We start from the raw sequence: 17702 nt of genomic DNA on the forward strand, positions 1-17702 counted from the left end.
GTACTTTCAGCCTAGAGAGTTAATTTATTTTCAGCTTGGGGAGATGATATCATTGCTAAGATGTGGAGCTAAGATATTCAGACATTTTGAGAAAGCGTTTTGAGTTGAGTTCAGATCTGGCTATCCTTTACACCACAAGTAAAGTCTTTTGCTCTCACTGTAGGTTAGTAAATAAAAAAGATTAATAGTATTTAATGCAGTGCCGACTTTTCAGAGGACAAGAGGGAAGCTGAAACAAACCAGTTGAAACAGCTTTTTGAAGACATTCAGCCAGAGCCATCAAGAGTTCTATTGGAGCCAAATTTGTTCTGGAAAGCAAGTATTACTTTTTTCCATTGGGTTGTAGGATTGAGAGCTGTATGTCTTTCCTTACTTGTTGTTTAATTTGGAATAGAGATAATAATCAAAGGTATTGCATTCACTATATTGAGTAGTAATGTTTAAGGAATAATTGTGAGCTATTTTCGTGTGTGATCTCAAAGAGTTTAATATTGTGTTCATAATAGTTTTGTTTTTAAAATACCAAATCCCTATTTCTTTTTGTAGTCACTCCTGGAGAAAAGTATTCTTACAAAATAAAACTAAAGTATTGGGGTTTCGGCCAGTATCCTAGCCACTGCTGGGATCCAGTCTGGGCTCGTAATACAGTGCTATCAAGTGCACTTAGCAACGGTCTGCTCACTGAAGCTCAGTTTAGGTTCAATCAGGGCCACCAAACTCCTCACCTCATTGCAGCCTTAATTCAAAAACGAACAAGAGAGTTGAACTCTTTTGAGTAGAGCCCATTAAGGATCACAGTGGTAACCTGTGTGTGGAGCCGGAGGACGTAGGTAGGGTTCTGACTGGATGCTCTGTGTCGGCGTTTACTATTGAAAGGGCTGGTATAGGAATCATGGAGGACTATGATAAAATTGAAGAAATTAGCAAAGTCAGAGAGGAGGTTCTGATTGGGCTGTCATGCTTAAAAGTAGACTAATCTCCAGGGCCAGATGAAATGTTGAGTGAGACAAGGGAGGAAATATCAGGGGCCCTAGTAATTATTTTCAATGTCTCTGACCACAAGAGAGGTGTCGGAAGACTGTACCGTTATTCAAGAAGGGAGGAAGGGATAAACAGGAAACTACAATCCAGTCAGTCTAACCTCAGTGGTAGGGAAACTATTAGAAGCAATTCTGAAAGACAGAATTGATCTGCATTTGGAGAAGCCAGGATTAATTAAGAACAGTCAGCATGGTTTTGTTAAGGGGAGATCATGTCTGACCAACTTGATTTAATTTTTTGAAGAGGTGACCAGATGAGGGCATTGCATTTGACGTAGTCTCCTTGGACTTCAGCAACACTTTTGATAAGGTCCCACAAGGGAAACTGATAGCGAAGGTAAGAGCCCATGGGATGCAAGGAAATTTGACAAATTGGATCCAGAATTGACTGAGTGGCAGGAAGCAGAGGGTGATGGTCAAGGGTGTTTTTTTTGACTGTAAGCCTGTGTTCAGTGGGGTCCCGCAGGGATTAGTGTTGGGGCCCTTGCTGTTTGTGGTTTATATTAATGAATTAGACATGAATGTAGGAGGGTTGATCAGTAAGTTCGCAGATGATATAATTGGTGGGGTGGTAAATAGTGAGGATAGCCTTTGATTACAGGAGGATATAGATGGGCTGAACGGTGGCAAATGGAATTCAAGCTGGATAAGTATGAGGTGATGCACTTGGGAGGACAAATAAGGCAAGGGAATACATGATAAACACCAGGACCCTGGGAAGCACCTAGGACCAGAGGGACCTGAAGGGTAGGTTAATAGTGTGGTGAAAAAGGCATAAAGGACACTTGCCTTTATCAATCTAGGCATAGATTACAAAAGCAGGGAGGTCATGTTGGAGTTGTCTAGGTAAGGGGCAGGAGGTTTAAAGGGGATGTGAAGAAAAGCTTTTTCTCCCAGAAGGTGGTGGGAGTTTGGAATTCACCGCCTGAATGATGGTGGAGGCATAACATTTAAGAAGTATTTAGATATGCACTTACGATGCCAAGGCTGTGGGCCAAGTGCTGAAAAATGTGATTAGAATACTTAGGTGGGTTTTTTTGACCGGCACAGTTGCGATGGGCTAAAAGGCCTTTTCTGTGCAGTAGACCTCTTATGACTCTAACTCAAGGCAAGGTGAGTGTGACTGTCCTTGACATCAAGGCAGCATTTGACCAAGTGTGGCAGCAAAGAATCTTAGTGCATCTAAAGTCAGTGGGAATTAGGATGGGGAAATGCTTCACCTCGGGGGTCATATCTAGCACAAAGGAAGATGGTTGTGTTTGTCAGAGGTAGAGGTCAATCATTTCAGTTTCAGGACATGACTGCAGGAGTTTCTCAGGCTAGTGTCCTAGGCCCAATCATCTTCAGCTGTTTCATTAATGTCCTTCCCTCCATCATAAGGTCAGAAGTGGGAAGATTCACTGATTGCACATTATTCTGCACCATTCACGACTCTTCAGATACTAGAACAGTTCATGTCCAAATGCAGCAACACTGGACAATATCCAGGCTTGGGCTGACAAGTGCCTGGTAACATTCCTGCCATACAAGTGCTAGGCAATGCCAAATTCCAACAAGAGAGAATCTAACCCTTGCCCCTTGACATTCAATGGATTTATCATATCTGAATCTCCCCACTATCAACATTTTGGAAGTTACCATTGAGCAGAAACTAACTGGACCAGCCATATAAATACTATGGCTACAATAACAGGTCAAAGGCTGGTGATTCTGCAGCAAGTAACTCATATCTTATCTCCCCAAAGCCTGTCAGCACAAGTCAGGAGTGTGATAGGACACTTTCCACTTGGCTGAATGTGTGAAGCTCCAACATCCCCCAAGAAGCTTGACACCATTCAGGACAAAGCAATCACCACCACCTTAAATATACACTTCCACCATTGACGCACAATGGCAGCAGTATGTACCATCTATAAGGTGCATGGCAGCAACTCACCAAGGCTCCTTCGGCAGCACCGTCCAAACCTCTGAATATTACCACCTAGAAGGACAAGGTTAGTTGATGCATGAGAACACCACAATCTCCACCACACAACATTCTGACTGGAACTATATTGTTGTTCCTTCACTGTCGCTGGGTCACAATCCTGTAACTCGCTAACAGCAATGTGGGTGTACCTACATCACATGGGCCTGTAGCGATTTAAGAAGGTGGCTCACCATCACCTTCTCAAGGGAAATTAGGGCTGGGCAGTAAATGCTGGCCTTGCCAGTGACCCACATCCTGTCAACGAACAAATAAAAGTTTGTAGTTACTACAACAATGAAGTACATTATCAGATGTCAGTCAGTGTGAATAATACATGATGTGGTCGGCGTTGGACTGGGGTGGGCGGCATAAGAAGTCTTACTCACCTGATGAAGGAGCTGCGCTCCGAAAGCTAATGATTCCAAATAAACCTGTTGGACCGTAACCTGGTGTTGTAAGATTTCTTACTATGAATAATACACGTTTGGTAGTTTTGAAGAACTAAGACCTGTGAAACACTACAACGGTGAGGAAATTAGGGCTTTGAATGCACAGGAGAGTATAGGACAGAGTGTACACACTAACACTGGGAAGTTTTGTCTGCCAGCCATGCGTGCATGTTGGGAATGTGCTGGTTTATTAGTTAACACATGACCATATGGATTTGGCAAACAGGGAGAGACCAGCTGGTCCAAAAACATGCCCTATGCCATGCTGTTGGAGGACCATGACTTAAACCCCCCCCCCCCATCCAAAAGTACTCTTCACTGCTTCAGGTAATTGAAATCAACCAGGGGGATCACATGGACTGGGTTGTTTTCTGTAACATTTTACATCAAATTTACAATGTTTCTTTTTAATTTACCTGTGGGCAAGGATTTACTGCACGACAGCTATAAACAAACACTAATCTAAATATTAATTTACATGTCATTTAAAAAATAAATCTCTGCAACCAATCTTCTTTCATAGAATCGTAGAATCCTTACAGTGCAGAAGGAGGCCCTTGGACAGAGCGCCCTACTTTAGCCTACGCCTCCACCCTATCCCAGTAACCCCACCTAACCTTTTGGACGCTAAGGGGCAATTTTGCATGGCGAATCCACCTAACCTGCACATCTTTGGACTGTGGGAAGAAACCGGAGCATCCAGAGGAAACCCACGCAGACATGGGGAGAAAGTGCAAACTCCACACAGACAGTAACCCAGGTCCCTGGAGCTGTGATTAAGGTGCTGTACCAGCTCAAATAGTCCAGGGCAGCAGGCTGTTTTCCTAAAATCAGATCAGAGCCTAGCTAATCCTAACCTTGCCTAATCTGTACATTATTATGATTTTCCCCATTCACTAACTATCCATAAACAGAAAGGTTTTTTAAAAAAAATAATTTTTATTGGAATGTAACAAACCCCCCCCCCCCACCTCCCCAAACCCAATAAACAACAAAATAATAAATTAAAAATAAGCAAATTAACTTAAACAATACCCCCGTGAGACCCCCCCCCCCCCCCCCCCCCCCCCCGGGTTGCTGCTGCTGCTGACCTAGTTCCTTATCGTTGAGCCAGAAAGTCGAGGAAAGGCTGCCACCTCCTAAAGAACCCTTGTACCGACCACCTCGGGGCGTATTTGACCCTCTCCAGCTTAATGAATCCCGCCATGTCATTGATCCAGGTCGCCACGCTCGGAGGTCTCGCATCTTTCCACTGCAGCAAGATCCTCCGCCGGGCTACTAGGGACACAAAGGCCAAAACATCGGCCTCTTTCACCTCCTGCACTCCCGGCTGCACTCCAACCCCAAATATCGCGAGTCCCCAGCCTGGCTTGACCCTGGACCCTACCACCCTCGACACCGTCCTCGCCACCTCCTGCCAAAATTCCCCCAGTACCGGGCATGCCCAAAACATATGGGCATGGTTCGCTGGGCTCCCCGAACACCTAATGCACCTGTCCTCACCCCCAAAAAACTTGCTCATCCTCGTCCTGGACATATGAGCCCTGTGCAGTACCTTAAACTAGATGAGGCTAAGCCTCGCACATGAAGAGGAGGAGTTCACCCTCTCCAGGGCGTCCATCCATGTCCCCTCCTCAATCTGCTGCCCCAGCTCCACCTCCCACTTAGCCTTCAGCTCCTCTACCGGCGCCTTCTCCACCTCCTGCATCACCTGGTAGATGTCAGACACCTTCCCATCCCCGACCCACTCCCCTGAAAGCACCCTATCCCTTACCCCCCGCGGGGGCAGCGAAGGGACCCCTCCACCTGCCACCTAGCAAACGCCTTGACCTGAAGGTACCTGAACATATTCCACGGGGCGAGCTCAAACTTCTCCTCCAGTTCACCCAGGCTCGCAAACCTCCCGTCAATGAACAGGTCTCTCAACTTCCTAATGCCCACCCTGTGCTACCCCAGGAACCCGCCATCCATGTTCCCTGGGACAAACCGGTGGTTCCCCCGCAGCGGGGCCTCCACCGAGCCCCCCACTTCCACTCTGTGTCGCCTTCACTGCCCCCAAATTTTGAGGGTACACCGGGCTTGTAGTGTACTTCGTTGGAGGGAGCGGCAACGGCGCCGTTACCAGTGCCTTCAGGCTCGTGCCTCCACAGGACGCCATCTCCATCCGTTTCCATGCAGCCCCCTCCCCATCCATTACCCACTTACGTACCATCGAGACGTTAGCCGCCCAATAGTACCCAGAGAGGTTGGGCAGCGCCAGCCCCCCTCTATCCCTGCACCGCTCCAAAAAGACCCTCCTTACCCTCGGAGTCCCGTGCGCCCAAACAAATCCCAGAATGCTGCTGTTCACCCTCCTAAAAAAGGCCCTCGGAATGAAAATGGGGAGGCGCTGAAACAAAAACAAAAACCTCGGGAGCACCGTCATTTTAACGGACTGTACTCTACCCGCCAACGACAACGGCAGCATGCCCCACCGTTTAAACTCTTCCTCCATCTGCTCCACCAACCTAGTAAAATTAAGCTTGTGCAGAGTCCCCCAACTCCTAGCCAACTGAACCCCCAGGTACCTAAAACTCCTCACTGCCCTCTTTAGGGGGAGCCTACCAATCCCCTCCTCCTGGTCTCCCGGGTGTACAACAAACAGCTCACTCTTGCCCAGGTTCAATTTATAACCCGAGAAACTCCCAAACTCAGCAAGAATCTCCATCACCTCCGGCATTCCCCCCACCGGGTCTGCTACATACAACAGCAAGTCATCTGCGTACAGCGACACTCGGTGCTCCTCCCCACCCTGCATCAGACCCCTCCACCTCCCCGACTCACTGAGAGCCATGGCAAGAGGCTCAATTGCCAACGCAAAAAGCAAGGGGGACAGGGGGCACCCCTGCCTCGTCCCACGGTGGAGCCTGAAGTACTCGGACCTCCTCCCATTTGACGCTACACTCGCCATCGTGGCCTCGTACAGCAACCTCACCCATTTAATAAACCCCACCTCAAACCCGAACCTCTCCAACACCCCCCACAAGTACCCCCACACAACCCTATCAAAGGCCTTCTCCGCATCCAATGCCACCACAAACTCCGCCTCTCCTTCTGCCGCCGGCATCATTATCACATTTAGCAGCCTTCGCACGTTAGTGTTCAGCTGCCTCCCCTTCACAAAACCCGTCTGATCTTCATGTATCACCCCCGGCACACAGTCCTCTATTCTAGTGGCCAAGATCTTCACCAGCAACTTGGCGTCCACATTCAGCAGTGAAATCGGCCTATATGATCCACACTGCAAGGGGTCCTTATCTCGCTTCAGGATCAGGGAAATCAGTGCCCGTGACATCGTTGGGGGCAAAACACCTCCTTCCCATGCCTCGTTAAAGGTCCGGACCAACAGGGGGCCCAACAGGTCCGCGTATTTCTTATAAAATTCCACCGGAAACCCATCCGGTCCCGGCGCCTTCCCCGACTGCATGTGGCCAATCCCTCTAACCAGCTCCTCCAACTCGATCGGTGCCCCCAGTCCCTCCACCTGCTCCTCCTGCACCCTTGGAAATCGCAGCCTGTCCAAAAAGCTTTCCATTCCCCCTCCCACCACCGGCGGCTCCGACCGGTACAGTTCCCTGTAGAAGTCCCTAAAGACCCCATTGACCTCTGCCCCCTGCCACACCACATTCCCACCCCTATCCTTCACTCCACCAATCTCCCTAGCCGCGTCCCACTTGCAAAGCTGATGCGCCAGCATCCTGCTCGCCTTCTCTCCATACTCGCAGACCGCTCCCTGCGCCTTCCTCCACTGTGTCTCCGCCTTTCTGGTGGTCAATAAATCAAACTTGGCCTGCAGGCTTCGCCGCTCCCCCAGCAATCCCTCATCCGGGGCCTCCGCATACCTACTATCCACACTCAACAGCTCCCCCACCAGTCTATCCCTCTCCCTCCTCTCCCCCCTCTCCCTATGGACTCGGATAGAGATCAGCTCCCCCCTAATCACTGCCTTCAGAGCCTCCCACACAATCCCCACCCGGACCTCCCCAGTATCACTGACCTCGAGGTACCTCTCGATACATCCCCGGACCCTCCTACACACCTCCTCATCGGCCAACAACCCCACGTCCAGACGCCAAAGCGGGCGCTGATCCCGCACCTCCCCCATCTCCAGATCCACCCAATGCTGAGCATGGTCCGAAATCGAAATAGCCGAATATTCGGCCTCCTCCACCCTCGGGACCAGTCCCTTACTCAGGACAAAAAAATCAATACGAGAATACACCCTGTGCACATGGGAGAAAAAAGAGTACTCCCGAGCCCTCGGCCTCCCAAACCTCCAGGGATCCACTCCTCCCATCTGGTCCATAAACCCCCTCAACACCTTGGCCGCCGCCGGCCTCCTGCCTGTCCTTAAACTAGAATGATCCAGCACCGTATTGAAGTCCCCCCCCCCCCCACCCCCCCCACCCCATGATCAGGCCCCCACCTCCAGGTCAGGAATGCGGCCCAACATACGCCTCATGAAACCAGCATCATCCCAATTTGGGGCATACACATTTACCAACACCACCCTCTCCCCCTGCAGCTTACCGCTCACCATCACATATCTGCCGCCACTATCAGCCACCACCTCAGACGCCTCAAACGCCACCCTCTTCCCCACCAGGATCGCCACCCCCCTGTTCTTCGAGTCGAGCCCTGAATGAAAAACCTGCCCCACCCACCCCTTCCTCAGACGGACCTGGTCCGCCACCTTCAGGTGGGTCTCCTGGAGCATGGCTACGTCCGCCTTCAGCCCCTTCAGATGCGAAAACACCCGGGCCCGCTTAACTGGCCCATTCAACCCCCTCACGTTCCACGTGATCAGCCGGATCAGGGGGCACCCCGCCCCCCTCCCCCGTCGACTAGCCATGGCCCATCGACTGCTCGCCCCTGACCAGCACCCATTCAGCCCGTTTCCCACGGCGATAGAACCTCACCCCGACCCCCCTGACCCACACCAGCTCCTCCCTGGCCAATCCAGCGGCAACCCGGTATCTCTCCCCCCCCCCCCCACACACACAGGCTAGGACCCCTCCTAGCCGCGACGCTCCCTCCATAGTACTCCCGTGAGCCAGCTGACTTCTGCTGACCCCGGCAGCTCCCGCCCTAACTCCGACCCCATCCGATATGAGGTCTCCCCCCCCCCCCCCCCCCCCCCCCCGGGCATCAGCTCCTTGGCACCGCTTCAGCGCGGGAAAACGGATCCGATATCCACGCCCCTTGTCACCAGCTCCATCCCCCTCGTCCCGCAGCGCGGGGAACCAGAGGAAAGCCCGCGCTTTCACACTGCCCCACCCCACCCCCCCAACGCAGCTCTCAAACAGCAGTCCCAACCCTTCCTCCAACCCCGTACAAACAAAAGCAGATCAACCACAAACCCCAATACCCCCCTTAAGACACACAACCATAACCCACATCATCCGACAGCGAGAGAAAAAAAAACAACAAACAGAATAACCAGCAACACCATACACAGTGAGACAAACAAAAACTCCCACAGCCCCCAATCCCTAGTTCGAGTCCAACTTTTCAGCCTGCACAAAGGCCCACGCCTCCTCCGGGGACTCGAAATAGTAATGCTGGTCCTTGTAGGTGACCCACAGGCGCGCAGGCGGCACTGTGCCGAACTTCACTTGCTTGCCGTGGAGCACCGCCTTCGTCCGGTTAAACCCGGCTCTCCGCTTGGCCACCTCCGCACTCCAGTCCTGGTAGATACGCACTACCGAATTCTCCAAATTGCTGCTCCTCACCTTCTTGGCCCATCGCAGCACACGCTCCCGGTCACTGAACCGATGGAACCGCACCAGCACCGCCTGCGGGGGTTCATTCGCCTTAGGCCGCCTGGCCAGTACTCTGTGGGCCCCCTCCAGCTCCAGGGGCAGATGGAAGGATCCTGCCTCCACCAGCGAGTTCAGCATCACGGCCACATAGGCCGGCAGGTCCGACCCCTCCAGCCCCTCCTCGAGGCCCAGGATCCGCAAGTTCTTCCTCCTTGATTGAAACTCCATCTCCTCGAAACGATCTTGCCACTTTTTGTGGAGCGCCTCGTGCATCTCCACCTTCCCCATGAGGGCCGAAACCTCATCCTCGCGCTCAGGGGCCTGCTGCTGCAACTCAAGTATCGCTGCACCCTGAGTTGTCTGGGTCTCCAGCAGCTTACTTGTCGTTACCTTCAGGGATTCCAGCAACTCCCCTTTCAGCTCCGTAAAATAGCGCAGAAGGGCCGCCTGCTGCTCCTCCGCCCACTGCCTCCACTCCTCAGGGGCTCCACCGGCTGCCATTTTGTCCACCTTCCCCCGCTTTTCCAGTGGAGCTGCTGCCGTTTTTCTCCTCGCCCCACTCCGGGTCCGCACCATACATCCCGGGGGGTTTTGCTCCAGACCCCTTTATCCACCAGGAATTGTCGAATCAGCGCCGTTTGGAGCCCTTAAAAGAGCCCACAAGTCCTATTAAAGCGGGAGCTGCCGAACGTGCGGCTTAGCTCCGCATAGCCGCAACCGGAAGTCTCGAAGGCCTCATTTTTAATGATGACCGTTTCTGCGTGCACTTTCAGCCTTTAGGGTGTGCTGTTAAAAAGGACTACAGTTCTTCATGGTCCTTAACACTCCTCTGCTACCTCAAGCTGAGCACGACAGCTTTTATGAAATGTTCCTGGGTGAAGTCCTTCAATTTGTTATGATTCTGGACGGGATACCCCTTCCTTTGTTATGCTCCTGGGTGAGGAAGGATGAACTGGCTCCCCTTCTTTATTCAACCCTCTTGGTTGATCGCAACAAGGTTAATTTAAAAGGGATCTCTTCTCTTGTGGATACCTTTTTCCAATCTAAGCTTCTTGCTCCCCCTCAATGGCATGGCATCCGGGCCCTGCTTGTAAACGCACCAATTTGCATGGGCCGCTGGCGCGGGGTGTGCAACTCGCTGCCATTGCAAGCGGGTTACAGGATCATTGCAACAGTGCTGATCCCATTTTAAGCTCAACGCTCGATTCTCCGCCCAATCGCGAATCTTGCTGCCGGCATCGGGCAACAGAAAGGTTTTTTAATATTCTGATTTCCTTTATGGCCTATTCAAAGGGACGATCGCCATTTGTTGATCTGAGTGAGACCCTTCAATTTGTTACCGTATGGATGGGACACTCCCAAATTGCTGCAATCCCGATAAACAGGGATGAACTGACTCCCTGTTTTCATTCAATTCCTTCTGTTGGTTGCAACAAAATTTGATCTAGAAAGTAATCCTTTTCGTAAATGCTCTTTTTCCTAGGCCCAATAGTTATGTTTTAAAAGGGGTCAATTTAACCAAGCTTTCTTGTTAAAGATAGCATAAATTTATTCATTACTAAAGGCAAAGAAATGGTAAAACACGTGCATATACGTACATACAGATTAGAGGGGTGAATTGAGTTCAAGGTAAGTAAATGGGGAAAAAAAAAAGGTATCGGGTGTAATCCTTTGACTTATGATTAGATGATTAAGCGCTGCGATTTGAGATTCCAACAGAGTTGACTTCAGTAGGCGAATAGTCGGTTTTGAGATTCCAGTAGAGTCGGCTTCAGCAGGCGAATGGTTGGTTTTTTGATGCCAGAGTTCTGTAGTTTGGCGGCGACGTTTCCAGTTCTCTTTTCAGCTGCAATCTTCCACAGTCAGAGAGAGAGAGATTTGATATACACCTGTGAAATGGCAAGTGCAGGGACAGTGTGTGTGTTTGCTGGCCTTCTGTGTCCTTCCAGCACTTGTTTTCACAGCACAAATGGACAGACAGGTATCCTGGGACAGCTTTTAAGTTGGTTTTTAACCCATTCTTCGTATCGTTGAAGTGGGAACGCAGATCCACAAAAGTCCATCTGGGCATTACACAAGGAATCTCATGATGAGATGGCCATTATGTCCCATTGCTTTGACCGGAGATACTTTTAGAAGTACGTTGTCTGGTAATAGGGTGGGGTTCCATTGTCTCTTTGAGAATCACCCTGCAGAAATTCAGCCAGTGGTTTGTGTGTCCATTTTAAAGAAAAACTCTAGTCTTATTTAAAGTCCAATATTTTCAGACTTAATTTGGTGCTTTTTCCTTCATTATTATGACATGGTATTACTAATGAAGACGTATTAAATTGTTCTTAGTTAATTAACAACAGTTAATACTGGTTGAGAACAAGCTATCTGTCTTTCACTTGAAGTCTTTAGCAGTATTGTTATTATTTCTCAGCTTGGCTGCAACTACAGAAGTACACAGATGTATTTTGATCAACCACATATAAAGCCCACAGTTTCCTCCGAGATTTATGTTTTGGGAGCCTAGTGTAATATGTTTGCTGCGACTATTCAGTTCAATAAAACAACAGCTTGTACTTGTATTTTGTGTTTAACTGAAAGCAACTCTCTATGGTCCTTCCCAGGTGCACAAATAAGGCTCCAAGCCAAAGGTGGAGATGTTAAAACAGGTGATCAAAAGCTTAGTGAAAGAGGTGGGCTTTAGTGAGGGTCTTGTGAGGAGTGGGAGGTTAAGAGGGGGCGACATTATGGGGAAGATTTCAAACCTTGAGGGTTAGGCAGTTGGAGACATGTCCATAAATGATTAGGGAGTGGGTTTGGTGTGTGTACGAAGCCATAGTCAAGAGTGCTTGGGTAGTTGCGGAACTGAAGGTGGTTGAAGGTGGTTCGGGATGAAAATGTGATGTCATGAAGATATTTAAACATGAGGATGAGGATCTTAAATTGGTGGTGGCTGGGGCCAAGTGAGGTTTTGGTGATGGAACGCAATGGTGCACCTTGATGCAAAAAAAGATTTTCGTATGAGCTGAAGTTTCAAATTTCTAATAACCTAATCTTTGGCCATCGATTTACTTGTGATTCTTCAGCTGCCTATTTGTTCAAGTATTTCATTACCTTGGCAAAACCTTTTACTGTTTCTCATCACCTTGGTTTAAAACCCTTCATCACTCAAGTCCAAACGGCATAGACTTCAACTTTTCTGGTGTGTGATTGCTGTAACATATCATTGAATTTAGCTGGAACTTATCAAGTGCTTCTGGGCCTAATTATTCCCAATTGCTATGCTAGGTGATATGGTAAATGGTTTCCGCTCTTGGGACACCCTTTCAAAAGTGCCATCCTTGTGCCTTCCCTAAATATAAATTCCTTTCTTGACCCCCCCCCCCCCCCCCCCCCCCCCCCCCACATTGCATACTGTTACCCCATTTCCAAAATGTCATTGCTCTCCAATATGCTGGCGTTTCCTAAATCCGTTACCAGTTCTCTGGCAGTATTCCAATAAGGTTGCCACCCTGCCACAGAACTAAAATGAACCTAACCAAAGTCACTAATGGGAGTTTTTGTGCATGACTGTGGTACATTTTGCTCTTTCATTCCCCTTGATCTCTTGAGGTCTGTGACATATCAGCAACACAAACAACTTTGTAGCATAGTGAAGTGCCCTAAATCATTAAATGCCTAAGTGTCATTGGGACAGATGTCCAAAAGTTTAGAGGTAAATTTTAATGAGCATCTTAACAGTGGTGAGCACTGCTGCTTCACAGCTCCAGGTTGTTGTTACAACTCACACCTCCACCACGTGGCTAAGAGCTAGTCTGGTTCAGTCAGAGTAACCACACTTAAGTTAGCAGAGAGTTAAACTCACAGAGAACTGTGCTATTAGTTCAATAAACCTGATTGAACTAACTTCAAGGTCTGGCGTATCTTTCTGATCTAAACTGCATCCAGTTGCAGCCAGTGTACCTAACACGACAACGATGTGCAGGTTAATTGGATTGGTCATGCTAAATTGCCTTTGGTGTCCAAAAAGTTTGGGCGGGGGGGGGGGGGGTCACTGGGTTGCGGGGATGGGATGGAGGTGGGGGCTGAATAGGGTGCTCTTTCCAATGGCCAAGTCCAGATTCGATGGGCCAAATGGCCTCCTGCACTGTAAATTCTATAATAAAGGACAGTGAAGCATATATTTAGGATGCAAATTCTAGAGCTTAAAGTCACAGCTGTTGTAAATAGGGTCACTCGTGGTGGAGCGATTAAAATTGGGAGTTGTGCAAAAGGCCAGAATCGGAGTGGTGCAGGTATCTTGGTGTATTGGGGGCTGGAGGAGGCGGTTTCAGAGTTAGAGAAAATGGCACTTCTAACAGTGCAGCTCTCTCAGAGTATATCACTGGAGTGTCAGCCTAGATTTTTGTACTCAAAGTCTTTGGAGTAAGATTTGAACCCACAATCTTCTGACTCGAAGGCGAGCTGAGCTACAGCTAACATTGACAAGGATTCAGTATTTTCAGAAACTGAGGGGACAAATTCCTTTTTCATATGTTTGACGTTTGATTTTTGTTTCCAAAATTGGGAGGTAAATGCTGGGTTTCTCCCAAGTAAAACAGGTGTTGTAAACGTCTAATAATATTATTGCTTTATAGAGGTCTCGCTATCTACTTGGGACTTTGTGAGTAATCTGCAGAGCAGATATGTCAGGACGATCTCTGCATGGATATCCTCATACCAACTAACTGTACTTGCTTCACCAAATATGCTCTCTGTCTGCAGATGACACCTTTCACAAAGTTTCTTCATTTCGGCACACCGTTTGTACCACTGCATCCTGTGCAGACAAAAGACAAAAAAAAAATTATTGCTTTAATTTGTTTTAAAGTTGTCTTAAATATTTTAAATACATGCTTTAAAAGTACATGGAGTTAAAGTTTATGCAGAAAAATTTCCATTCAAACAGCAGGACGTACAAAAAAAATGTTCATTTAACTTTCAGCAATATTTTGTTTGTGCCAAATCAGACACCACACAACGTTTTTTGATTAATGGCTGACCACAAAGTCGCCTGTACAAAAATACAAACATGTCACTCACTGCACAACAAAAAACTGTTTGTGATTGACAGATCATAATCTGATCAGGTACGTACAATTTAAGGGGAGCGTACGTTATCTTTTAAAAATGTATATTACTTGGCTTCAGCTGTTCAGAGTTTTAAAAAAAAATGATGTACAGTGTTATGACATGTTGAGGCAATTGCAGCTGCTTTGAACTTCCTCTGTGTGAGAACGTGTGGATATGTTGTCAGCATTTTTACAATGTGATATGAGCCTGTACTTTAATTAAAATGATACATAAGCACGTGTGTGTCGGCTAATTTGTCACTATTATAAATAATGAAATGAAAATGAAAATACTGATAGAAAAGATAATGTCACAAAGTGATCCAATCTAAGAATTAATGTACAAATAATCCTTCCTCGTTTTAAAAGATCAGTTCATTGCCAAAACTAAGTTTCTATGACATTTTTTAAATTCTTGCGGCGAAACATGTTCTAAAATTATATGTTTGTATCTCATCAGGTCCATGAATGTTTTTTATCGGGGCTTTGACTGGTTTGCGTTTGGGCCAACAATTCACACGGAAAAGATATGACTCAAAAGTCAGATTGCTGAGGAAGTGGGTAGTAGGTCATGGAAAAACTACAAGATGCGTCATCAGATTCTAAGGAGGAGGGGGATGATTGGGTGGATTCAAAGACTGCAGAATATGAAACTCTGGGACCAGACACTGAAATAGCTTCCAGTAGTCAAAAAGGTAATTAAATAATGTTGGATGTTTTTTTTAAAGTATTATAGCTATTATATAGTTCTTAGTGCTCTAAATTGGCGAATAGTAACATTTGTTTGCTAGTTATATGTGAGGGGATACTTGCGTCGTGTAGACAAGGCTGAATAATGTACAGTGCCTTGTAACTAATTTTAAAAAAAAATTTAGTGTACCCAATTCTTTTTTTCCAATAAAAGGGCAATTTAGCGTGGCCAGTCCACCTACCCGGAACATTTGGGTTGTGGGGGTGAGACCCATGCAGACATGGGGAGAATGTGCAAACTCCACACAGACAGTGACGCGGGGCCAGGATCGAATCCTGGTCCTTGGCGCCATGAGGCAGCAGTGCTAACCACTGCACCACCTTGCTGTTCTTCCTTGTAACTAATTTAGAATATTTGTTGTTTCACTCTGCTTCTCCTAGGAATATGGTATTTACTGAGGTCAAGTTGTATGTCTACCTTTATTAAAAAATAGAAGCATTGTACATTATTGATCACCACTAATTTTACAGATAAGTTTCCAGCAATTTTGATTATCGTTTTTTCTATTGAGATTGAACTGACAAGAAACACTTTATGGTTGTTAACATTTTTGAATAATAACACAAAAAGACTTTCATGGTGCTCTCAGTTAGCATTCCAATCCCACTTTTGGGATTTGGATTCAAATGTAGCCCATTTTAATTTGTTGCAAACGGCATAGGGTCCTTAATGGCATCAGATTAGACATGTCAAATCCCTTTCATAATTTATCAATATTTTTCTCTATTACATACGATACAAGGAAACAGACAAAGATGGTAACAGGCAAGTAGTTCCATCAAGTCTCAATCTTAGTCGCAGTGGGTTAGCCCTGCTGCCTCACGGCGCCGAGGTCCCAGGTTCGATCCATGCTCTGGGTCATTGTCCGTGTGGAGTTTTGCACAATCTCCCCGTGTCTGCGTGGGTTTCACCCCCATAACCTAAAGATGTGCAGGTTAGGTGGATTGGCCGTGCTAAATTGCCCCTTAATTGGAAAAAATGAATTGGGTACTCTAAATTTATATTCTGAAACTTATATATTAAAAAAAAGTCTCAATCTTTGTGTCATAAATAGCCTAAGTCCATTTTTGGTACTGACTCAGTTAATTAACTTCATTCAAGATTGCCACAATACTTTGTGAAGAGATAAAATCAACCAGACTTTGCACTGTTGGCCACTGGATAGCAGCCCCTGACTGGAATTCTGTATGTGTGGATGCTGACTGGACGAGATAGGGCTAAGATGTTGTTAATAAATAGATAACTTTGCCACTCACTGACAGAACTACTATGAGAATAAAGGCTATTTGATGATGTACTGTGAAAACCATACTCCAATGAGGAGATAAAATTGTTGCTGGGACAGTAGACAGAGTTACTCCACCAAATATGATTTTTATCCTTTTTTCAAAAACTGGGTTTTGTTTTATGGAAGGGAAAACAATGGCACAGTGGGTTGCTTCTAATCATGAATTAAACCAATGAACTGCAAAGGTTATGAAACTGTTATGGAGTTAAGTTCCCTAAACAAGATGGATAAAACTGGCATTCTGAAGCAATTTCTGAAACTAAACATTGACTTTAAAAACACCCTAATAAGGCGTTGCCTAAACAGGTTGATAGTCAGCCTCTGTTATTTTACTCATTAAATACCTATTAAAATAATACATGGTAGCTTATAAAAATGTCTGGTTTTTGGATAGCTGGATTTGAGACACTTCGTAGTTATGTGTCTGTATTGGAATTTCTTTTACTTTCCCCTTCACCTTGTGTAGAGGCACCTTATAGCGCAAGCATAACAGCTTTTAGAAAACAACATGGTTTAAAATTAAAAGTCAGTGGTTTGAGAATTCAGTTCAATTAATAAGAAACTTAATATTCTGTGTGAAGGTAAGAATCCGTATAATATTTGGCAGTTGTCATGACCACGTAAAAGGCAATTCCCCAAAGTGGTCCGTGAGCTAAGAATGTGTTTGCATACATGTAGCTATATTTTGCTTTGTGAGTGATTCAGTTTATTTAAAAAATGACCCAGTATATAAGCTTCAGGGTGCGATTTACTGACCAAACCACTACGTGTTTTTCGGAGGTGGCCCACCAGTTGAATTTACCAACACCGCCGTTGAAAACAGGATTTCCTGGTGGCTGCACCCCTCATTGCCGGGAATCCCATGTGCCGGCATGGGACCAGAATATCCCGCCAGTGTGAACAGCTGGTAGATCGTACCTTTAGTCTTAAACATGATAAAGGTTAGTTTATTACAAAACTACAAGTGGAAGTTACACAAGGAAAAGTGATAAAAATTATTAACTAAAATACAGATACAAAGATTAAAATGCAGATAAAGAAAAGGAGATACCAAGATGACTTTCAAATCTGTGTCTGTGAGATATTATTGCAGGCTCATTGTCTGAATTCCTTCTTTCTGAAGTGAAGGCGATGAAAATTGAGGTGCAGTTTAGCAGCTGAGATGGTTTCTATAGTTAATGAGGAGTTGGAGTTTGCCTTTGCAGGTGGACTCAACAAGAAGAACTGGTCATGGGAGAATGTGAACCTCCGTATTTTACTTTTACTATTCTACAGGCAGTGGCCCTTGGTAGCCTGAGTGAG

The 17702-nt window shown here is 46.7% G+C and overlaps 1 protein-coding gene across 1 annotated transcript in view; it reads left to right on the forward strand.

Moving 5' to 3' along the window:
• The first annotated feature begins 213 nt into the window (after window positions 1-213).
• LOC119978135 (peroxisome proliferator-activated receptor delta-like) overlaps window positions 214-17702 on the forward strand; it is a 97256-nt gene continuing 79767 nt past the window's right edge. The window contains exons 1-2 of the mRNA XM_038819558.1: window positions 214-315; window positions 14822-15056. Coding sequence (XP_038675486.1) covers window positions 14933-15056 — 124 coding nt within the window. The 5' untranslated portion in view covers window positions 214-315; window positions 14822-14932. The remainder of the gene's footprint in view (window positions 316-14821; window positions 15057-17702) is intronic.

Source organism: Scyliorhinus canicula, chromosome 15 (assembly GCF_902713615.1).
Source record: "Scyliorhinus canicula chromosome 15, sScyCan1.1, whole genome shotgun sequence".
NCBI lineage: Eukaryota > Metazoa > Chordata > Chondrichthyes > Carcharhiniformes > Scyliorhinidae > Scyliorhinus > Scyliorhinus canicula.